The sequence below is a fragment of the Etheostoma cragini genome, chromosome 1 (genome assembly GCF_013103735.1).
Source record: "Etheostoma cragini isolate CJK2018 chromosome 1, CSU_Ecrag_1.0, whole genome shotgun sequence".
Taxonomy (NCBI): Eukaryota; Metazoa; Chordata; class Actinopteri; order Perciformes; family Percidae; genus Etheostoma; species Etheostoma cragini.
This window is the reverse complement of record NC_048407.1, coordinates 12,379,305-12,403,194: the sequence shown is the minus strand read 5'-3', so window position 1 is coordinate 12,403,194 and position 23,890 is coordinate 12,379,305. Positions and strand designations below refer to the sequence as shown.

Below are 23,890 nucleotides of genomic sequence, written 5' to 3'. Positions count from 1 at the left end.
TCTAAAGATGCTAAAGATGTGTGCTGTGTGCTGGGGGGGGGGGGGGCTGATTAAAGAGGTGGGAGGTGACCTCACCAGGTAGGGTTTGGGGTTGGAGGATGTCTGGTTGACTTGCCAGAGACTGAGGAAACCCTCTCCGTCAGCAACTCCACACTACAAGCAGAGTACAGAGCAATCAAAACAATTACACCTAATAGACAAAACACAGATGGTGCAGTGTTGTGTGTATGTGTACAGTATGTGTGTGTGTGTGTGTGTGTGTGTGTGTGTGTGTGTGTGTGTGAGTACCTTATTGCCCTGGGAGTTAAAATACAGCCGGGTGACTCTGGCATTGCCTGCTTGTCTGAAGCAAATAAGCTGCTGTGGTCTGTTCCATTCAAACATTCTCACACTACCGTCCTGAGCCCCCGTCATGTCTAACATGCGCACACACGGGGAGAGAGAGAGAAAAAAAAAGAGAGAGAGAGAGACAGAGAAAGAGAGAAGGAAGAAATTATTGAGAAATAACAAAAATTAAAATGCATACCGGCGATGACTTCCTATGCAGAGGCTTCAATGTAGGCACTTACAATACTGATATATGGGATGGGATGTCATTCTCTTCACATTGTTTAGATTTCTCTTCATGATCTGAAAAACAACAAACAAAACATTATGTTTATTATTATGCATGATGTCTAGATGACAGGAGATGTCTATGAATTCAGTTATAAAAAACTTTCATTTGTGATCTGTGGGAAACCTGCAAATAGGACTCACAGTACCACTCATCAGTTTATTGACAAATGTTCACTGATGATGTTGTTAAAATTGACAAACAAATAAGTATTTATTCTTCTTTATTAGAAGAGTTTTGTTTTGTTTTATTGGAAAAAATAAAGAGTTCTGTTCTATACACTGAGCACTGCATCACTGTTCACTGGGTAAAACAAAAACTACAGAATGTGACCATAATCTTTGAATATTAATATGCAAAGATGACCGATTACCTTGTTTTCAGTGCTTATGCCTGCATATTTCCGTGTGAGTGAGCTAACTTACATTTTCTTTAGAAAAAATGTTGCCTTTTCTATTTTTTTTCTTTTATGATCCATCAATCCCAGTCCTATTTATTACCACTAATTTGTTATTACATTTACTATCATATATTAGGAGTGTTGGACAATGTCCTACTATGGTAGCTTCTTACAGTTGAGTACTACAATGCTATAGACTCAAAGTCCATTAAATGGCTGGGATCGTAACTAAGCAGACCCTGTTGCCCACTTAAGAAAGCCTCTTCAGTATTTCACTGAACCTGTATGAAACTCTTTGTCCTATCGTGCTCATTGTATCACACACCACCACCACAATCTATCAACTGGCTGGGACATGGAGAACCCTCGCCACGTGCAAGTGTGACGCAAATCTGTACCTTGGGTCATCGGCTGAGAGCTGCTGCTATCTGTGTCCATCTCTTCGATACAAACACACAACCCTCTCTATATCAGCCTCCATAGACTCAGCAGGCCAGATGTTTAGTCGGCACGGCTGAGTTTGGCTCAACATTGATAAGAATTAAAAATACAAACTTCTCCTGAAATTGTGAAGGGAGCCATATACTGCAGAATTAAATCCAAATGGCAAATTGCCTTTTTTAATTTTGCAACATATGTTTTCATCAAATTTACATCTAAAATCTTACTTAAACATCTAATGGATGTTATGAAAAGAAAGATAGCATATATATCTATGCCATGTATAGGCTCAAGAATAGAACTTAGATACCCCTTACTGGCTATTACTGAGATCTGCATACCCAGGTCTGGCTGTATTTTTGTATATCTGTGTTTTTTAGTGCACGGATAGACTCGTACCACACTGGCTCCCATGCTGGTCTGCCCACTGCCGAGCCATGGCATGGATGCAGAGACTGGAATCTGGGGTGGTGCAAAGGGCACAGAGCTTGACTGGGCGATGTTGGTTTGAGAAGAACGGTGATCTATGTCGTCAGAGCTGTGAAACAAACAATGCCTATATTTCACAGGATGTCTGCAGGGTTTAGGGAGTTACATTTAAGACATTAAATTACTTCAAACAGTATATAATAATTCCTTACAATATAATCAGTTTAATTTATGTGACCTGTACTCAGAAATGCTGCAGAAAATGCAACAATGCCAACAAATTATTTATAATAAATTAATTTATGTTTTTTGCTACAATTGACATTTCTTGCCTCTATTCCAATCTGACCCCTCTAACATTAGGTATCTGGCGTTACTAAGTCCGATCCAATACTTACATTCATTTAATGTAAGTATTGGATAATTAGGATACATTAAAAATATGGACAGATCGGCCCTGATCCTGATTCTTAGGATCAGCTCGGGACATCCGTAGTTAGGACTGGAGTTTGTCTTATACTTTTGTTTGTGTAAAACCCGAACATGCTACAATTCTAATGCTTGCTATATAGCATCATGCCAAATGTTGATGCAGAACTTAAATTGATGAATAAAATAGTTTCTTTGAGAACAGACAAATGCCACAAATGATCTGAATCTTACCTGCGGGACTCCTTATCCATGTCATCCCCTATCCAGGTGTAGGGCTGGACAGCCACCAGAGTAGACACGTCCACCTCCTGAACATCATGAGTAGAGGCCAACACTATCTCGTTGGAGTTAGACTGGAAAAGGGACAGAGAGGGGCAAGGAGGGAGCAAGAGCATTAAAGGTGGACTTGGCAAAGGTTTCATACAAAGAAAATTATATATACAGTATATACATACATTTTAGAGGACGGTTCCTGGATAGGGTTATGTAATTCGCTGCTGTACCAGAACATCTGTATTTACCCTTTACTTACAAATTACCTACAAACTTATTTACAAATTTAAATGGTTCTTTCCAGAAATCGTCCTAGGAAATAATAAGGAAATTATGAACACACAAAACATACCTTATTGATGGCAAATGCCATGATTATATCAGACTCCTTATGAATGATTTTAGCTTTGCCTCCTGGGTAGCCCATATCTGCCTCCACCTGGAAAAGCCAAGACAACCAATACATTAAGGTTCAAAGGTTAAAGCTACAGCAGGGGACTCCTAAGCCTATTGTTCATAAATTCCGTTTCTTCCTTGAGGAGAAGGACAAAAAAAAATTAAAAAAATATATAAAATAAATAATATATATATATATATATATATATATATATATATATATATATATATATATATATATATATATATACACACACACTTCTAAAACACTTTCGGCAATCAAATTACTACAAACATATTTATGTAAAGGTAGCACAAAGCCACATTCACCGGTGGAGATGAGTAATCACATGTAAAAGGTAATTAAATATTGAAAATTTGACTTTTGATTTGGGATTTCCTTGTGACAACACTTTCAATGGTTAGCAAGCCTTTCACAGCCCTGACAGTGAGCATGCAAGTTAGAAGTTCTATTGTCTGTGCCAACTCTCTTAAGGGGAGCTTCTGTTTTGGACCCAGCAGAATCATTCCAGCTAGAGAGGAGAAAGGAGTGAGAAACACAGGGAGACGTGTTATTGATAGGTATCGGATGTCAGGTTATGTGAGTGATGTCATACTGTAGGTGTGTAGTCAAAGGAAGAGATTAGACGTTAGATTTAAGCCTTGGAGCCTGATTTTCTGTGAGAAAAATGGCTGGTCACTATCAGGCGAAGCTGGGGAGGAGACATTAAGAGCTTTGCCCAAAAGGTGCTACCTCTAACCGTAACATGCAAAGCCTGTGTAATTGGTGCACACTACTTTATTTAAAGTTGAATGCACTTTCGTGTTTAATGCACTTTCATGCTCCTTTAAGCTTGGCTTTACAGTGACTCACCCAAACAGACAGACAGAGCCAGGACCGTGGCTGGGACAGTAAATGATACTACCTTATAGAGACTGCTAGCTCCTGCTATGCAGTTTGGGCTTATACGGTCCATATGGTTCTCTACAGACTACACAACACACACACAGGCCATATAGACACAGAACACACCAACACGGCACAAGACAAAACACATGCACAAACACAGAAAAATAAAAAATGGAATGAAAACAAAATGTAAAAAGGTTGACATGATCTTTGATGTACACGTAGTGATAAAATATGAATAAACACACTTGACCTCATGTAGCCGGATAAGTGGAAATATCAACTATGGATCTGGGCACACGGTTTAATTAAAAATAATCTGGTTACTCGGGTTAGCAAATTCATTTTGTAAAATTAGGATACCAAGCATTTGGGACCATAATCCATGGGACTATTGTCTAAATGTGAATGGGCAGCTACAGCAGCAGTTTGTCATAAAAATGATTACATAATAATGATATCTAACTCCCAATTTCCATCGGTTACGGAACGGCGGCGGAGTCATTAGGTTTCCATTAAAGTCAATGTGTGTATTTTTTTACACACACACACACACACACACTGACTGCAGAACGGCTGCGTTCTGCAGTCAGTGAAAATACATATCAACAAGAGAGATAAACGCTCAGTGAGCACTTCTTTGTGTATTACAAATTATTCATTTATTGAGGCAAATGATCAAAGTTTAAGGCCTCTATAAATCACCATCTCCAAACTTAAGTGTCTTGCGATGCAAATGACTGTGGATAGTTTGTAACTTCTGGTTTGCATTCTTATGGGTAACAAGCGATAGGCATGCTGTGCAAAAACAATTAAAGTGAAGTTAAAAGATATACTGAATTGGCCCATTTACAGTATAATGTCCTTGACTTTTGAATTACCTTTTATAAAAAACAAACAGCAACATTACATTCTTATTTAGGTATTTCAAAAAATAACACCAGTTTTTAGTCACATATTTGCACACTTCACATCTTTTTTTCTGACTGCATTTTGTAGTCTTCTGCTGTCTTCTAATATGACATGCTGTCACTACATTTCTTGGCTGCATGTCAGTTGTTGATGACTATGACATGTCATCAATCACCATCGTCATGATAATCTTTAAGCTACTTTTTTCAAGAACTGTCACAATGTATCTTGATAATGTCGATCCTGGCAATTTAGAGTTTAGTGACAGTAACTAGAACCAGTCAAAAGGGTCATTTTGTTTTATAGATCACTTTTAATCCTCTTGTAGTTAAATGTGAGACAAACCCACAAATGAAAATGAGAATATAGTCTCGTTTGTTTTTGTGGCAATGCTTGTATTTAGGCCAATACAGTAATTGTGTTAGGGGAAATAAAAAATTCTGGTGTAAATATGAACTAACACAATTGTTAAATAAAACAATGGTGGATTTAATCACCATGGCTTATGAACACCAAATAAAATAAAAAAAAGCAGATATTTGTACATGCATGTGGACTGCTGACCTCACTCTGCTTCCTTTTCTTAGTAAAGATGTAACGGATCAAAGTCTCCTGAAGAACTTCCTGTTTGACCAGGAAATGCCAAAGACGTCGGGCTGGAAAGGACTGATGGTTCTTTGTCCTGGGAGAAAATATATGGACAAACATACGTTGGTCACTTATGATGGCATCCACTTATGTCATGGTTTATTTTCAATTGAATGGAAGACGACATGATCTGATACGGCACGAGTGATTGACATCTGTTAAGTGTTATGTAAAACACATCTATGCATTGTTGAGGTGGAAAGGGCAAATAAAGCCAACATCATTTTTTTTATTGTAGTTTCCTTTCCTATGTATCATTGATTATAATCCACCTACGTGGTGCTGTACAGTATTTAAATGCTTGTTTATTGGTCTCATTGTTGGGTGCATCCTCTTTGATAGATCTTTTGTTCCTAGGTGGGCTCCTGAACTATACTAAAGTTCTTTTGGAATAGGAGTTAGTTTGTGTTAGCGTTAGCATTGCAGTGGTGAAACAGTAAACCTTTTATCTGTTGTCATTCACTCTTTCTAGAGTAGTGTAGTAGTAGTGTTAATGTTAGGATTGCCATAATCATTTCTGAAGTCAAATAAAATGATGCAAAATGTTCTTGTGTTCTTGTGTTCTTGTGAGAGTGTATCTATATTCTTGTATGTAGGATTTAATACTCACTTGAAGGGTGTGTTGTCTGGCTCCAGCATGGCCTTGTGTCGGAGTATGGCGGGGCCACCTCCTGCGCTAAGGTCAGTAGGGTAAGTGTTGATGTAGTTGGGAGGCGGTCCGTCAAAGCTGTTCATTCGCTCCAGCAGAAGCTGCTCCCAATTCTCAATGGTCTTTAACACAGCGTTGCTAAGAGGGGAGACGACTGGCAGGTCTGTAACACAAACACATATAGATTTACAGTATATACTGCATACATTATCAAATAACACTAAAATATCTTCATAAAGAATAGATCTTACTGTTAATTAGATTTAAGGATCTGTTTGGGATCAATGGGGAGAATAGTGTGTACCTGTGAAGTCAAGGCCAGTGAGAGGGAGGAAGTTCTTGACGTTGTGATGAGCCAGTTTCACCATGACCAGGCGGATCAGAGACCAACTATGTACCACACAGACATAAATGCAAGTTTAAAATCTAAAGCAAAGTTTTAGAATTACGTAGCAAAAAAATATAAAAGGGCAAGCCCCACCTGTAGGAGTTGGGGTCAGAGTGCTCCGTTATCTGTGTGTCAGAAAGGAAGGCGTCGTCATCACCTTCGTCATCCTCTGCGCCGCTTTCGTCTGAGTCACACAGAGCATTGCTGTCTGACAGCGGCAGGAAGGGCTGAGAGGGTGGAAATAATGAGGGAAGAGTAAAGGAAAAAAGGCAGATGGAGGGTTAAAGATTGAGAAATAACTTATTAATAGCCTTCCAAGTATGAGTCACAGATCTCATTAGTCGACTCCACATATGTAGAATTTAATGCCTTACTTTGGCCACAAAGTAGTCCCACATGCTCAGCTCTGGGGGAATGAACTTCTCCCTGTATGTGGGTCTCTCTGTGGGCACAGGAGGTGGGGTGGCTGGTGTTTCCTTTACAGGGCGTCCAGGAACAAGCATCCTCATGTTGAACCTACGTCTGTATCGGTCCACATCCTCCGCTGGGGGCTGAGGGGGAGCCACTGCAGGTAGAGAAGAATGAAGAAATGGTATCTTTCAAACACACCGAACTCTGATAACATCAGTTTGCAGCAGACTGCAGTATGCTGCACTTTTGTACAAATGATTAAGTCAAGCTGAGATTCATGTTAAAGCCGAAAGAAGGTCAAGAAATAGATCAGGAGGAATTGAACTGCACCCACACCCCACACATAGGACAGTATACCCTCCATACACAACAGAGCTGAATAATAAACTTTTACCCTTAGTTCTATGACTTTGAGTCAGGGCACTCAAAAGAAAATGTATTAGAGTTGAAAAAGATATCCAGAAAGCACAAATACAGAAGTTTAAGATGGAAGCACAGGGTATTACACACTAAGTTGTGCACAAACCTGCACCATTATCCTGGGAGACAAATTCTGGCATCGCACCAGACAAAACAAGACAAGACAAAAACCAGAGTAGACAGTGCAGTTAGACACAGATGCTACACAGACCATAACATAATTGAATCAGTGTACATTTCATGTAGTGCGTGGCACAAAATACACACAAAAAACACATCAAACAATCATGGCAAATTTTTTCAGCAGTCATGTGCTAAGCGTTTTCTTGTATCCACAGCACTTTAAGGTAGACAAACACAATGACATTGGTGACTTTAAGATGTTTATTTTGTTATGTTTTAAAATGAGTGTTTATTGGAACATGATATAGAGGCAACTGTAGCCCCTTGCACTGCAACCCTTATATTATCTAGACATTACCCGGAGGAGCTGTATGTGGGAACACAAATGTCTGAATCAGTTGGACCGGACATTAAACAGATTTTACCCTGCCAGCTTCCTAGCACACAGACTGCGTAATGTCCGATTGCGTCCACACTGTACGTGAATAGAGCAGGTCACTGACCGGAGAATTCACAGCGACGGAGTGGGTGCGTTGACAACATTTACTAAAACTAACCGAAAATCCAAAGGGTGAAGAAGAAGATGATTTACACAAACATGGCAACAAAAATGTCAAACTGGAACTTCAGTCGGTAAAGGCGGGTACTGATTGTATATTATTGTTTATGAGCAAATAAAAAAAACAGCTATGTGACCGCAGTGTAATCTGCGTCATGTCCTACCCTCTACCCAGGTGCCAGCCCTCGCCTAAACCAAACAGGGAATTTCCACAAAGTGAAAGCGCACCTGACATAGACAATCTCCTGTCTTGTGCTACATGTGTGAAAGGGCAACTTCGAACAGTGTCCCAACTGATTTGTTGGATTTTGTCCGGAGTTCTTATAAGAAAATGTGTAACATTTGTGCATGGCTGTCTTTAAGACATGCATGTAATTCTGCACGTGGACTTAAAAGGGCAGAGATTGAACATTTGTCAAAGTGATTCCTATCAACTAGCTGGCATTTAGGATCCCCCTAACCAACACTATAAAGGCTCTTGGCTGAGAGCTATCTTAGACTCTGCAGTGATATTGAGTCTAAATGCCAGCCCATAACTTCCTCCCCCACAAATACAATGTGAGAACAGATTATGTTGGCCTTATGAATATGAATGAACATTGTCAAGTTCAGTCAACACACTCGTAAACAGCGCTTCTTCTCAGGAAATTGTCTGCAAAAATCTGATACAGACAAACAGCTATCACACAACAGCTACTATGAGATTATGATACAGGTATTACCTCGACTACAGACTACTGATTTCCAGAAACTTGGAACCATACACACTTCTTTTTTAATTTAGCACTACTAACAAACAAAACAGAACTATGTTTTATGCAGTTGCTGCTTTACAATAGTATTTCATTGTCTAATAGCCTCTCAAGGTGTACCTGGTTCAGTCTCAGATTCAGATTTAGTCTGAGACGCATGATCAGCCTTGGCCTCTGAACACTCCTTGCTAGGCCCAGCTGTTGCTTTGATGGCACAATAGGAATGACACAATGAGATGAGCATGGAGGACATTAACAACATGTACATGCAATGCAGTACACAAAAACCCACACACATACACACACAGACACAAATACACACAGCTGTTGGCTTATAGCATAGAACACAGATGACAACGTATTCATAGCATTAGTGAGCTTTGTTGTTTGTCATGGGCATTCAACAGGAGCTGCACGAGAGGGGGTGGGGGGTAAGTCAAGCATCTGCAACAATGCAAACCTGTACAATTACCATGCACTGCAATCCTGCAAACCAGCACTGCAATCCACCAGCCCAGTTACTCACAGCTGGCTTTAGTTGCTTGTGCCACAGTGCCCAACCCCTCTCCCCTTGAAACGGGAGGAGGGGGTCGTTTAGGGCGCTGGGTGTCATTGGGGGTAGGAGTGGGGTTTGGGGTGAGGCTGCTCTGCTCAGGTCTTCCTGCCTCTTGAGAGTCCTCTGGCCTGGCTGCCTCAAAATCAGCTGGCACTGGGACACAGGGCAGAGGGCACACTCACAGAAGACACTATAAAGCAGCAGCATCTTAGGAGTATCAACAGGACACAACTAGGTGTATGTATGTGTAACTACGTAGACAGGTCAGTGCGATAGGAGCATTGCCTTAGATCACATATAAGTCAGAATGTAAAAAGTCAACAGATGAAGAGGACAAGGGCAAGAAAAGAGTAAATTGAGAGGGACAGATTTTAAAGACCAGGAAGGCAGACAAAAGACAACAATGATGGTGATGATGGATATGAAGGTATTAGTAACTAAAAAAATAAAAACAAAGTAATCATTCTACCTGGTGGGGTCTCAGGCCTCTTTGGCTTAATAACAACTTTGGCCCCTCCCCCAAAGACTGCGGCCCACATGCGGTTGTTGAGGGGATGTGCTGCAAGGCGGAAGAGTTCATTGCTGCTGTGAGTGCCCAGACCATGAATGAGCAGTGCAAGATAAACAGCCATGACCCCTTCACACAACAGCACGTTGAGCCTCGGCTGGTCCTCCTCTCTGGCAGACGTCAACAGAGAAATCAGGGATGACACACCTGCAGAGAGAGGACACACATACACACAATATGGCATTTGAGTAAAAGATAGAAACTGCATAACACTTCCTCAACAGAACAAAACACTATCTCTGCACAAAACAGAACCCATTTATGGAACATTTTAGAGCCTGACCGATAAAGGATTTAAGGCCGATACCGATACAAATATTTGGTTATTTAAAAATCAGATATGCTGATACATATTTTAAAAACGAATCCAGGAACACGTTAAAAAACATACACAGACTTCCCTAACATTAGTTATTTATGAACTCTCACTAAAATAATGTAATAACTTGTAGGGGTGATCCGAGTACCAGGCTGAAACGAGTATCCGGTACGGATAAAGCACTTTTGCCGAGTACAAGTATTTTACGAGCAATATGAGTCAATATCCGTGCTCGGATTAAATACAACTCCTCAACTGGCCGCGCAGCGTTCTGTGATAATCACAGCGCCCCCCCGCCTACAAACATGCTCGGATCAATCTCACACACACACACACAACATGGAGAAATGTGCTCCCTCTCGCTCTCTCTCTCTCCCTCCCGCTCCGTCAGGCAGGCAGTCAATCGGGTCTGCGGATCTGTTCCGTTAACGTTTAGGGTTTCTTCAGCTTCAGCTTTGTTTTTAACTTCAGTGTATAGTACTTACATAGTAACCAGTAGGTTTCTGGTGAATGTGGGTTTAAGACAAGATGCTTGGTTTAAATGCAACTCCCGTCGCGTCTCTGCCATCGGAGATTATAATTTCTTTTACTGTCAGCTGCCCCCCCGCCCCCTCTCTCTCTGTGTCTCTCTCTTACTCACACACACACACACACACACACACACACACACACACACACACCCACCCACACCAACACATTATGTGTTGTATTCAGTGTTGCAAAACGTTCTGTACATAGTATGTTTGTTACCATGACAACACCACTGATCTGAAGCTTGATGCTGTCATGTAAATAGTTTTCAAATCAGTAATAAATATAACAATTTCTGATCAACTCATATTAATTGCATGCTTAAATAACATACAGGTTAAAGCCCCGCACATTTCAAGAAAGCCTGACCCACTTCCGGTTTAAATCTGACTACTTCCGGTTTAGGCCCCGCCCAGTCCGAGTACGGATCCGGATACAGATAATTTATGTGGTAAACAGATACCGATACAGATACAGATAATGCTGTACTCGCTCATCCCTAATAACTTGTTTTATTGTCAGAACAGAGGAACATCAACATATATTAAAGTTCCAATAAATAAAATGTATAAAAATACAAACTTAAGATATAAAACTTAGTCCTTTTAACAAAAACTCATTAACAAAAAAAAACAATCAGTGTTGCCAATGAGACGCTGTAGAGCGCCCTCTGGTGGACAAACCATACAACGCCAACACTCACCAACACATAACATGGGTGACAGTCGTCGTTTTTATTTTTTCAATATTAATTTATCAGAATCATTTATTTGTAATAATAAATGATTGTGATGAATGAATATTTCATCTTTTTGTTTTTAATCGGCCATTATAAATGCTGATACCAATAGATCGGGAAATGCCTCATATCGGCCGATAATATTGGCCCAGCGATATATCAGTCGGGCTCTAGAACATTTGCGAGATGGCGTGATCAGTCTATGTCTTTCTGTTTCCTTCCCAGAGGAAATGAAGCTCCTATTATAGAACACCATCTGCCTCTGCATAAACACAGACTACCTGCTTTGCTCTGCTCTCTCTGCTTTACATATTCTCTCTGAATAATGTCTTGGATGCTGACACATATGTAAATTGCCATGTCTATGCATTATGTGAGGTTTTTAGCTTATAAGTGATCTTTAATCTCATTAAAACAATTATTGTGAGTATAAAAACCAAAAAGTTTTTGAATAGCCATCCCCCGATAATCAATTTGTCACTTTTTTAAATAGAATTTCTTATTTTCTGCCATTAGTAAAGAGTCTAACTCAGTCTAACCCCAAAAATGCCAGGGGTTGGTAACACAACGACTGTTACCTGGCCACTGTGCAGGAGCAGAGTTGGGAGTTATATGTTCTTCAATGCTTTCTGTACGGAGTCGTTTCCTCTCACTGAGCAACAGGCCCTGGTACACCATCCCTGTGAACTGGTTGGTTTCTGTTTGGCTGCTGAAAAAACAGCAACAGAAAGGTAAATCGTGAGTAACAACCATAAAAACATGTAGTGAAGGTTCAACATTTTAGGGAACAGTCATTGGTTTTCTTCTCTAGAAGGAAATGAGAAGATACATTTCAATCTTTTTGTTTGTGATAAATTGGGGTGCGGTTAGCTAAGCTTAAAATCAAGAGCGAATTCCTCTTAACTACTACTTTAACTTACAATCATGCTGTTTAAGAGAGAGAAAAGATGAGCAGTGCGATTGTACTTTGGGGAATAAATAGTGAAACCAATACACACCAAAAAAATCCCCTATGGTGTTGTAAAGACATTTTTGTTTTCAGGAAAGCAAATCAAATCTTGCAGAGACTGTTGGGCTGTGGCACTGCACTGCAGAGGGTCAGTTACCTGTAGCTGTGGCTGTCACACAGTGCTTGATAGATGCAAGCAGACAGAGATGCTGCTAGAGTGTGCAGAGCATTCACCTGAGGGTAAAAGACAGACACAAATACCTTCTTAAACATCAAAATTAACAACTTCAGATGACTGTAGAAAAAGGCTGCATAGCCTATACTTCGTCCATATAAAGTTAGATTCTTATTTGAGTTCTGACCCGATCATCTATGATGTCAGGATGCGGCGGGGTCTCCATTAAGGTGACGGTGTGGAGGATGTCGTGAATGTGGTTGCTGAGGTGAAGAACTGGATTGGCTATGACCGTCTTGGTGGGGGCAATGCAAGCTGATAGCAGAGGCAGTGTAGTAGGCAGAGGCAGAGGAGACTGCAGCTGCTTAACTGTGGTCTCCTACAGAGTGAGACAGGAAGATGTAGATTTCATTTAAGCTAAAGAGAGATTTTTTTTGCATTAATCCAGTAGAGTTATTACATAATATATATGTTTTTATGAGTGTGTTTGTGTACCTGCTGGCTCTCCTGCAGGAGGAATAGAAGCTCCATGCGAACAGAGGTGACTCCTCCTCCCTTGGCTCCATGAAGGCTACAGTAGGACAGAAACACCCTCAGCAGCGCCTGGTTCTTCCTCAGCCACGCCTTGCGCCTCTCGGAGTGCTGCTGCTTGGCCTGAAGACGACGTCGCTCCATCTGGTGACGCTCGTAGGCCCCGGCCTCTGTGCGCTCCAGGGCATCGTCTGATATGTCCACTGATGCTGTACGCTCTCTCCAGCGCTCCACCTCCGAATCCTCCTCCTTCCCCTCCACCTTTGTGTAAACACAGTTTATACTAAATAACCATGGTCAACCAGGAAAAAACAGCACAGAAGCAAATATAAAGTTGCACACATCACATGAAATATGATCAAAGTGTACCTTGTAGTTGCAGATTGTATGCATGGCTGCTATCTCCTTCTCTAGCCAACTGTAGAGCTGAAAGCGGAGCTTCCCTCCATCCACCTCAAAGCCTGTTGCCAAAGTACGCAGTTCTGTCATCAGGATCTTCAGACAGGCGCGGAACTTCAGCTGCTCTGCTATCACGTCCACCTCTGACTCACCCTGAAATATATGGAAGTTGAGTTCAGTCACTTTAAAGATTCACTGACCTTACAGGAGCATTCCTGTGAAGTCCGCAGTCTTCAGGGCTCCAAATTCACAATTCCATTCTTTCTACAGGCTTCCATAAATCAGATCAGTGTGCAGACTTCACCAAAATTATCCATTTTTTTTACATTGTAAGGCTTTATTTAGCAAATTACCAGTTTGAATTCCATTAAGAACCTGAGGGTCAATACCTCATTATTTGTCATATCTAGAGCAACGATTGAAGTCTTAAAGCAAGTCTTATCTCTTAAAACATTTGCACCCCTCCTGGCCCAGGGTCATGCCAATCCCGCTACTTTTGTCTGAGATGTCACATCTAAATGAGTTTAATTTGAATGCCAACATTCTGGGTTGTGAATCACGTGATGCCCCTACTAAACTGTATATCCCAGTTAAGTCAGCATAGAAACTGTTCTATTCAAAACACTTTTATTTACATAAGTCTGTTTGCTGTTCTAGTTGAGGACAGACAGGCTGAAGTTATAGATTAAAACTGAAAAATAACTTTACAATACTTTATAAACTTTTTTAATGTACTTTTTAAAAACGTTATATATATTTTATTTAAAAGAGAACTCCTTAAGTATGTATAATCATCCTATCCTACAAACATTCCAGTAATTGTTCTAATGCATTCTAGATATTCATAGTGCCCACTTGACGGCACAGTGCTGTGTGTAATAATGTAATGTAATATAATGTAATATGTAATAATGTTTTTTGCAAATAACAATGTATGTATATATTTATTTATAGTCTCATTTAGATTTAGCTGTAGCAATGACTGTATCTAAAAACATGCGGTAAGCATGTCGGAAGTGAAGTCGTTGGTATTCGTGAATATTATTTCTACCTGTGGGACTTCGTCTCCTTTGGTCTCAGCCTCTGGTTTCTTCATAGTCAGACCATCATCATCCTCATCTTCATCCTCTTCCTTTCCCTCTTCCCAGTCCAGCTTCAGAGTGTCTTCCTCAACCTTGACCAAAGGCTGGCTCCAGTCCAACCCAGCCGCACTATCATTTTCTCCCCAGGCATTGACTGCAGGGTAGCCCCATTCCACGCCTCCCTGGGTGCCATTTTCCAGGGGTTGGCTGGAGTTCAAATTGGCTTTGGATGAAGCTTTGCTGAGGGGGGAGGAGCTAGATTTCTTGGTAACTTTGGGTATTTTAGAAAGCACTTCCAGAGCCAGAACTGGGCATCCCACCTACAGAAGATTTAGATTTGAGTTAAACTATGACTAAACATTTACTATATAATACTATATACTATATTCACATGTTTTCTTTTGTAATTAACATTGTGTAAGGCTGTAAACCAACTGTAATATAAGACAGATGCTATAAGCTATAAGATGCTATAGATAGATACAAATACTAGGTCCCTATTGTATCAGAATGATTGGATTGGACTAAGTGGCCATAGTTTTGATGAGCCCACCTTGAAGTGTGCATTGGCAGTAGTGAAGAACAGTTTGCGCTCAATAAGGTTGATCTCAACTGCGCTGCTTTTCTCAGCAGTGAGGCCCACAGTTGTTGCAGTAGCCTCTGGATTTGCAAAGTGGCGACGGATGATCAGAGGGTGTGTCCTCAGGTAGTTATAGAAACTAAACACCACAGGGTTGCAAGCTTTCACCATCACATCTATCACAGAGGGATGAAGAAAAGGAGAAAGACAAAGCCTTTAAACGAAGCACATCATGCAAAAAAATGAACACAAGTTTCACAGGTTTTAGTAGATCTTGCTGTGCAATACAGAAATGTGCAACTAACTGACCAGGGTTCTCATCATCCTCTTTGGGGATTCGTTCCAACAGTGTGTCTAGGGCTAGGGTATAATCCTTCATGATCCAGTAGGCTATGCTGCGGAGGAACGGGTCAGGGTGCAGTCTGGAACAGTGGTAACCACTTCCATCCTTGTTGCAGCCCAGGACCTTCTCATAAAGGAGGCCTTGGCAGGTGGATGAATTCTCAAAGTCAGCCTCATACAGTCTTGCTACTATCATGGCTAATTGGAGATCCTCCATCTTCTCCAGCAACACCTATACAACACGTAACAGCAGTGGAGAGGCAAAAACGGATTAGATCTGCAGTTTAGTAAGAAATGACGAAGTAGGAAAGTATTTAGTATTATGTAAGCAATAAAAGCAGAACTTTAAGGAATTGTAAGGTAGTAATTTGCACTGTAAGCAATATATGTAGCTGAAGCATTCAAAGTTCATGCTTACATTTCTTTTTTTGCTATCTGCATATTTTGACTGTAGCATGAAAACCCTGGCTAAGGGAAACTGTCCAGCCTTTTATTGCATTTTATTAGTGTAATTTAGACTAGTTAGTTAGTTACTAGTTAATTAGTAATGAAGTGATTAAACATAAAAACACACCTTACTCTATATTGTATTTCCATAAAACAAGGCTATGCCAAGTGTCCACTGTGAGGGAAATGGCAATGAAGTGTTGAAGCCGACTCAATAGTAATAAGCTTTGTGTTTTTGTGTAAAAGCGTGTGTGCTATTCACACCTCTATAGCATCTTTGAGTGATCCAGCCAGTAGGAAAAAGGCAGCGGACTGTTCAAAGCGCTGCTTTCCCAGCAGGGAGAAAGCATTTTTCAAAGCTGCTTTTCGCCAGCGGTCTTCAGTGAAGTTGTTCTTGAAAAACTGAGTCATCTTCTCATCATGCTGAGACCTGAGAGAGAACAAAGCACAAAGCTTAGTATCACATAAAGGTTTGGTGAGAAACTTTATTGAAACTAAACAGTAACTCAATTAAAAAAGAACTATGTGTTTAGAAACAATGTCCTACCTGAAGAGTCCCCACAGCACAGCTTTCTTCTTCATGGCCAAGAAGAACAGAGCAGCATCTAAAGGATCGTTGTGTCTCTGGAACGCAGCTTTACCTACCTTATTACACACAAACGTTATAGTTACTCAATCGACAATCGCAGTTATCACTTATTAGCTGGAATGATGTTAAATGTACTTCAAATACAACATAGGAAACAAAATATCAAAACACTCACTGCAGATCGTCATACATGCAAAGTACAAATACTGTACTTATTTAGCTACTGTTAAAGACCTATAGTATGTACATTAGTTTTGCTTTGCTCTACACAATAATCCTAGGTACTTATCATTATAACAGTGTGATTCCTGTAAAAACAATGTACAATTTAGTTGGTTAGTACGGAGAGTCCCACTGCCCATGAATGTTGCAATCAGCACAGGTTTGATGGCTGAACTACATGGGGTCTATGTATGAAAGGAACACCTGACTTAAATGCTCTGTTTGTAAAGATACATTTTAAAGATTTAGTGCATAACTTTTTGATATTAATGAACGTCAAGCCATTGCCGAAGCTACAAAGCTCCACACAACTCTCTCTGTATTTCTCAGTTTGGCTGTGCTCAGAAGATTGTGTCGTCCGGTGACTTTATCTCGCAGAAACTCGAGAGTAATTACCTCTTCTGAAGAGTCCATCATGCTTTTTTAATCCTCCGTGTCCTCCTTGGCTACGGCTTGTTTTGTTGTCATTACTTACTGTGTTCATGATACTGGAATCCAGGGGAACAAGACCACAAAGCACTACAAAAATGACTTGTATATAGCAAACACTTCAACCTATCTGAAACAATAAAATTAAAGTATTTTATTAAATTGTCGGTGCACCTGTTTTTCCACCAACCTTCCCCTGGTGCAGAATGTTTTGCAAATGGTCTAAAATATCACTGTTACCTTTGTTGTCCATAGCCCATAGTCCATATTTCATTTTCAAGTTAGTTATTTGCATCACTGTCCTTATGTTAGAATCTGTCAACGTTTTCTGAATTTGTCCTAGTACCTTCTCCACCATTTTCCTCAGAGTGTTGATGTTGCGTATCCACCATCCCACTCCAACAGCTCTGAGCTCAGACCACTGTGGGTCGCCTCTCTGCATGGCTGGCACCATGTTAAGCAGCTCTTCTTCTGCCTCCGAGTGGAAGGCCCATGCAAAGTGACACGTAGATAGGCCTGCCACAGAGATAAGGAGAGAGTGAGATGTCTGAAGTTCATTCCAAAAATTAAATGCACAAGAAGTCTGTATCTCATCACCAGACAATCTGACCAATACAGTGGTATTCTTTTTTTATACATGTTTTTTATATATATATATATGTGTCACGGCAGCAGTATAATGAGCAGTGTGGTTTACCCTGGTGGAGCAGCTGCATGCGGTAGAGGGGGGGCAGAGAAGTGAGCAGGCAGGTATGAAGACGCATGGCCAGCAAATACCTCAGTCCACATTCATCGAGAGCCTCGCCACCTACACAAACACAACACCAGGGAGCGGTCAGCTTTGTCATTGTTAAAACCACTCTACTATACAGGCACAAGGCAAAGTCTTTCAAAACTCCAGTATCACTTGAGTTCATGCGATCCTGTCAGAGAGTGTGTCTCTTAACCCTGAACCTTCTTACCCTCTCTGTGCGTACTTGGCCCTGGAACAACCTGCTTATGTCTTCCTCTCAAAAGACTAAATAAAAAGAATGGAAAATTGAAGAGAAAGACTAAGATAATGGAAAAATTGCAGTGTCTGTATATATATACAGTTAAACAGGAACATAAGCACTGTGTGGAGTATAATCACTCATGTTTATGTTAATAAAGATCTGATGGCTGGAGATTAGCTATATCCCTGAACATACAATCAAGGAAAATTATGCTTAGCTTTTATGTCTACAACCTTTAGTCAACTTTAATACAATCTCTTACCAAGGGTAACAGTTGCTGGACCGGTAGACACTAAGGCCGGCCAACATGCCCAGTTACAATACAAGTCCATTCTGCAAGTACATCTTATATCTTACATACAAAGTCCAAAAAAATTCATCTGCAAAGGATCCTGTAGCAAAATTGTCATGTAGGGACAGCTACAGAATGAAGGCTCTTGCTAAAAGTCACTTCAATGGGGAGGATTCCTAAATGTAAGAGCTTAGATTGCCAATGGTGACTGTCACATGAATGTGAGCATTAAAATCAACACTTGAAAATAGCTAGAAACTAAAATGATCAAAAGCAACAATTTGTGTGGACACTAGAAAAAAGAGAAGATGTCAGCAAGCCATGATCTTTTGTTATGTCACTATCACTATAAAGGAGAGATAACTGGGATGAGAATAAAGCATCAGAAGTAACCTAAAGACATTGTGGATGGTTTATTTAGTGATGTGTTCATTATAAGTATGGGCGCTGTATTTTAACGATCTAAGCATAAGGCGTGAAGCGCCTGGCGCAGGTGTGTTTAGGGCGTGTACAAATCCAATTTTGCTAGTTAAACGGCGGAAAAAAATGTCTGTGCACCAGGCGCAAGGTTCTAAAGGGTTGTACTTGTTGTCTTGATCAATCATAGGTGTGTTTTGGTCATAACATGCAATAAAGCAATGAAGAGTGGCATCTTCCATTCCCTTTAAAAGCCAGGCTCGTTTGTACCTTGGCACATTCCTATTGTGATGGATTTGCTAAGCAGGAAGGAAAGATTTTCAGGGGAAGAAACTGATCTGCTTGGGCTTGAAGTGAATGAGTGCGAGCAGATAATATCATAATACTATTTCACATAGTAATATTTTTATTATTAATCTTTTGCATGTTTGTGTGCTGCTGCACTTCCCTGTGTGTGTATAACAAGCATAGTGTGTGTGCGCTTTGCATGGGCCTAGGCGCATTTTAAGGATGCACTGTTAAAATAACAATAAAAAGTCCTTAAGCCCAGTAAAGCTTGGTGCAAAGGTACATACTCGGTTATACCATCCACCTTCCATATATATCCACTTATATGACTGTAACCTATAGACACACACATATGCTGACCTGTGTACTGTTGATCTGTGGAGCTGGTGACCTCAGCACTGGTGGTTGCAACAGTATCAGCCAAGGCCACCAAGAACATCTGCTCTAGTCTGGTCAGTCCTGGTAGGCTGGAGTGCATGAGGTGACTGGACAATACCTTGAAGCAAAAAGGAAGAAAGAAAGCAACCAAAACCTCAGAATGATATCGTAAATACTCTAGAATTATGGTGCAACTTCCCTTTTTTTAAATGGGTTTCTCTTCTAAAAAATACAGCAATACCTGAGCATGCTCCGGACCAAAGTAGGTAGGTCCATATTGAGATAGGTTGATAACTCGTGACTTCCTCTCTGGCTTGTCGGTGGCAAAGTTCACAAAATCATCTGTGGTAACTGTTTGCACCTGTTAGCGCAGTAGGAAAGGAGTCAAATGTATTTTTGGACAACACCTTTAATAACATAATCAGAGCTCATTTAACTCTACCTACCTGGAAGAGGTCAGCATACTGGTCCTCTGCAGACTTCTGGGATACCTCACCGTCGGCCCCCTTGGTTCCCTTAGCAGCCTCTTCAGCTCCCTTGTACGAGGTGTCAAGGTCAGCCAATATGAGGGAATAGAGTGGCAGGGGAGGGATGGAGTTTATCTCTGTGTAGTCCCTGCCCCCATCACGGCCAGCCACAATGGTGTCCTTTGCTGTGCTGCCAGTCACACTGATGGTACGGGACAGATGCCTCCTGGCTCCGCCTTCACCAGCTTCTACATCCCTCACTACAGCAACTTCTCCGGCAATACACTTCACCAGGTGAGCAAGGATGGCCTGATATACAGAGATATACAAAAAGATCAAAGGGTAAACAGCATATACAACAATGTGGATTAGATGTGCTAGATCACCACCTATCCTTGTTTTTGTCTAGAACAGGGCTTTTTAAAGTCCGGACCAAGGTCTGCATACCGGACAGAACAGCAAGTCAACCTGGACCTAGGCTATATGTCGTGTTAAATGTTTGAGAACCCCTGAGCTAGTCAGTGTCTGTGGGCATCTGTCTTTTTGGTAAGTTTGATCCAGAAAAGGTGGGCCTCGCCGTACTCTAGGCTACAATACATCTTAATGATGTTTTTAAATAAACAAACGAGAGCTTTGGAATAATCATTTTGCAGTAGCAGAAACAAACTCACCTTTGCACGGCGAACCTTGCCCAGGTCCATGAGTTCCAGCAGCTGGGTGGGATGGTACTGGGGCAGAGTAGGAGACAGGGAGTGAGCAGCTTCAAACAGTCCTCCTTCCTGAAGTCCTGCCGGGGCACGAAGGGCCTCATCCACTGCAGCACTCCCTTCAAACACACTCTTAGACCGAGCTCTCCCTTCATAGACCGAGGAGGAAACCGTTCCAGCAATGTCTGCAGATGATAGGAGGCCCTCCTCTCCCTCCCCAGGTTTCTTGTCCTGATGCCACTGAGCATACACATGCATTTCACAGTCCATGCCCACCACCAGGATGCCATCCCTCACCCAGGACAAGGAGACTGGCAGACACGGCGTGCCGTCAACGGAGGACAGGAGGTCCACAGACCGAAGCAGAATCCAGCGTGAGCGGATGCCCTGTTTGATACTGCCCCCTAGAGGAAGGGTGATGACAGCCACTCCCTCCTTGCTGCTAGTCGGCTCATTTACCACGCCAGAGATACGGCCGTACATGAGAATGTTGGATCCAACTCCCACAGTGAGGATGTGAGATCCATCCTCCTTTGACAGCCAGTCCAAGTGAACGTAGTGCTTAATGTTGGGGGAGCTATGGTCTCTGCTCATGTACAGGTCAGACCTAGCATAGAGAAAATTATTAACTTATGAGACACCCATACTGATAAACATACAGTGGCTGACAGAATATGATACAAACACACAAGAAGTACCCCCTGACCTGCTGTAGACAAAGAGGTTGGAGTCCACACTGACTCTTGGATCCAGGGTTGATGAGGGTCTGGTAAAGTCATCCAAGTGAAGAGTTTGCTCCAAAACCCACTCCGAGCCGCCAGTAGATTCACACTCATAGATGGACACGTGCATGGAGAAGTCCTCTCCAGAACCCTGCAGCTGAAGACAAGAAGATACCTTTCTTAAAATGTAAACATTCCTCATCTGTGCCCACACAGACATAACCCCGGGAAACTGGATTCACGAGAAATCTGATCAAGTCTATTTCCCGATTTCCAGGAAATGTTATGACGGGAAATAAAAAAGAAATAAAAAACGCAAGGAGTGCGCGTTTTTCGTTTTCATACTGTAACGTTGATGCAGGCGGCGGTGCTGTAGCAACGGTAATAAAGTCTCACTACATTCATTACGCAGCAGTAGTCTACATCCGTGGAGGAAGAGAAAGCGTTTTTTTATCTGCGGCCAATTTTTCAAAATAAATTCCAAAACCGCCTGAGCGCAGTCTTCTGACGCTGTCTGAAAACACTTCCAGAAGAAAAAGAAAGGGCAGGGTGAGAATGCATTGTACACTGAAAGAAATATGTAGTCGTCACGTCAAGTACAATCCAACGCTGATATTGGAGCAGAGTGTTTAGTTTTCCATCGGCCTATGGTTCTGTCTTTTTGCTGTGTACAGTTGTACATTTCTGTGGGTCGTTTTCTTTCATTTAGTTGAACTTGTATGTGTTTAAAAGAGAAATATGCCTGCCCTAATAAAGAAATATTTGAGTGAATACTTTGAGTGATTATTCCCATTTGCAGCCGCATACAAATTCTACAGAATGTATTTGGTTTAATAGAATGGAGTTCTGTAAAATATAGTTTTTATACAGGTTCACTAGATTTTCAGAAGACAAGTCACAGACAATCCACCGGGCGTTTCATAATCAGCACTGCAGCAGATGTCACGGACACTCACTTGATCACGCAGCAGAATTGATCACTGCAAACTGTGGTGATGATGAACATAAACGGTGTTCTTTTGGCCAAAAAATCAAATCATATAAAAAATGACAGTTTGGGATTTGGGAACGCATATTTGAATGAGATACTTGGGCTAAATAAATAAAAACAGCTATTTCCCAGGATTTCCTGGAAATGGGTCTTCTTTTGCTGGGATCTGATTCATCTAATTTTCGGGAAAGATTTTAAATCCCAATTCTCAGATAGTCAGGTTTCATCATTTCCTTTTCACTAATGGCTAATAATGGTTAGCACAAATTGTAAATGCAGTGCATTGTATAATATGCATAAAGTGTGTTTATCTTATTTAGTTCCTTCCTCTCTATTCTCAACTTTACATAAATATGTATTAAAATGCTAATATTTGGAATTGTTTTCTATTTTTGGAGTATCCAGGCTATACCGCCAAATTATGTTTACTGCATTTACATTTTTATTGCAATTTTCCACCTCAAGGTGATTGCAACATTTAAATGAATTCCCACATTACTATAGGTTTCTGGTACTGAACAGTACACTAAAAGTACACTAAAACACCATTAAAAAGCCAAATTAAAATGTCCTACCTGCCCTTGTCGTGGCTTTTTAAAGGCTATGGCCAGCCTGCCAATGTAGGAGCAGGACACAGCAACAGGCCGTCCAGACACACACACAGCACTGTTGTTGTCTTCCTCCTCATTCATCAGGGCCCAGGGCTCCCAGCGGTATGCACGGTTGTCCCGGTCCTCCTCGCTATACCCGTCATCACCCTCCACAGCACAGTGCCAGAACCGCACGCGAGAGTCAGAGCAGGTAGTGACAATCAGGTACGGAGCCAGGCACACAGGGTAGATAGAAGAGGAACTCAGATGACCTAGCAAAAAATAGATATGAAAACAGACAACATTTTAAGCTTTTTCTTTTGCATTTTCTTGCAATATAAACTGATTTCTTGGTTTGTACAACACATGGGGCTAATAGATTTACCAGATACTTCTTAACGATGCCCTGCCACACATGACTTTGTGGTAATGTCTGAACTCTGCAACATTTCTTTTTGTTTGTCAAGCCATTCTAGTGTGGTATAGAAAGCCAGCAGGAAGACTCCAGTTCTATTATTCAACAAGCTAAGCTGCTTGCCTCTGATTGGCTAACAGCTAGCCAATGAGAGCATGGCTATCAGTTTCCTTTACCCAGCGCACCTGGACGAGTTTATGAATGGTAATGAGCTGAGGCAACGTGACATCAGACTGACCAGCTTTTGTAACTGACCTGATTTCTCCGTTTATTTCTTTTCAGTGACTAGAGCTGACAGAGGAGGTAGTAGTTCATTTTCACATTCACAACATAACACAAACACATATGGACCTAACATATTAAAAAAAAAATGCAGGTAAAAATTGTTTTGTTTGGCAGGGCACATTTAAA

General features: G+C 41.2%; 1 protein-coding gene across 5 annotated transcripts in view; it reads right to left on the bottom strand.

Moving 5' to 3' along the window:
• The window catches only part of dmxl2 (Dmx-like 2), a 45,386-nt gene that overhangs the window by 3,615 nt on the left and 17,881 nt on the right, over positions 1–23,890 (bottom strand). Inside the window, exons 20-52 of one of the 5 annotated variants that reach the window (XM_034860258.1) lie at positions 23,050–23,336; positions 21,468–21,640; positions 20,726–21,368; positions 20,034–20,363; positions 19,829–19,948; positions 19,570–19,705; positions 17,915–18,025; positions 17,564–17,733; positions 16,525–16,622; positions 16,242–16,407; positions 15,498–15,762; positions 15,162–15,364; positions 14,578–14,928; positions 13,497–13,679; positions 13,092–13,388; positions 12,784–12,975; positions 12,579–12,655; positions 12,051–12,181; positions 9,785–10,030; positions 9,286–9,468; positions 8,880–8,963; positions 6,869–7,059; positions 6,588–6,721; positions 6,411–6,496; positions 6,068–6,269; positions 5,374–5,491; positions 3,914–3,979; positions 2,944–3,030; positions 2,550–2,671; positions 1,857–1,995; positions 570–630; positions 289–416; positions 76–153 (exon numbers count right to left, since the gene is read on the bottom strand). In XM_034860258.1, coding sequence (XP_034716149.1) covers positions 76–153; positions 289–416; positions 570–630; positions 1,857–1,995; positions 2,550–2,671; positions 2,944–3,030; positions 3,914–3,979; positions 5,374–5,491; positions 6,068–6,269; positions 6,411–6,496; positions 6,588–6,721; positions 6,869–7,059; positions 8,880–8,963; positions 9,286–9,468; positions 9,785–10,030; positions 12,051–12,181; positions 12,579–12,655; positions 12,784–12,975; positions 13,092–13,388; positions 13,497–13,679; positions 14,578–14,928; positions 15,162–15,364; positions 15,498–15,762; positions 16,242–16,407; positions 16,525–16,622; positions 17,564–17,733; positions 17,915–18,025; positions 19,570–19,705; positions 19,829–19,948; positions 20,034–20,363; positions 20,726–21,368; positions 21,468–21,640; positions 23,050–23,336 — 5,858 coding nt within the window. The remainder of the gene's footprint in view (positions 1–75; positions 154–288; positions 417–569; positions 631–1,856; positions 1,996–2,549; positions 2,672–2,943; positions 3,031–3,913; positions 3,980–5,373; positions 5,492–6,067; positions 6,270–6,410; positions 6,497–6,587; positions 6,722–6,868; positions 7,060–8,879; positions 8,964–9,285; positions 9,469–9,784; positions 10,031–12,050; positions 12,182–12,578; positions 12,656–12,783; positions 12,976–13,091; positions 13,389–13,496; positions 13,680–14,577; positions 14,929–15,161; positions 15,365–15,497; positions 15,763–16,241; positions 16,408–16,524; positions 16,623–17,563; positions 17,734–17,914; positions 18,026–19,569; positions 19,706–19,828; positions 19,949–20,033; positions 20,364–20,725; positions 21,369–21,467; positions 21,641–23,049; positions 23,337–23,890) is intronic. The other 4 variants (XM_034861088.1, XM_034861884.1, XM_034862680.1 and 1 more) reach the window with 4 other exon arrangements.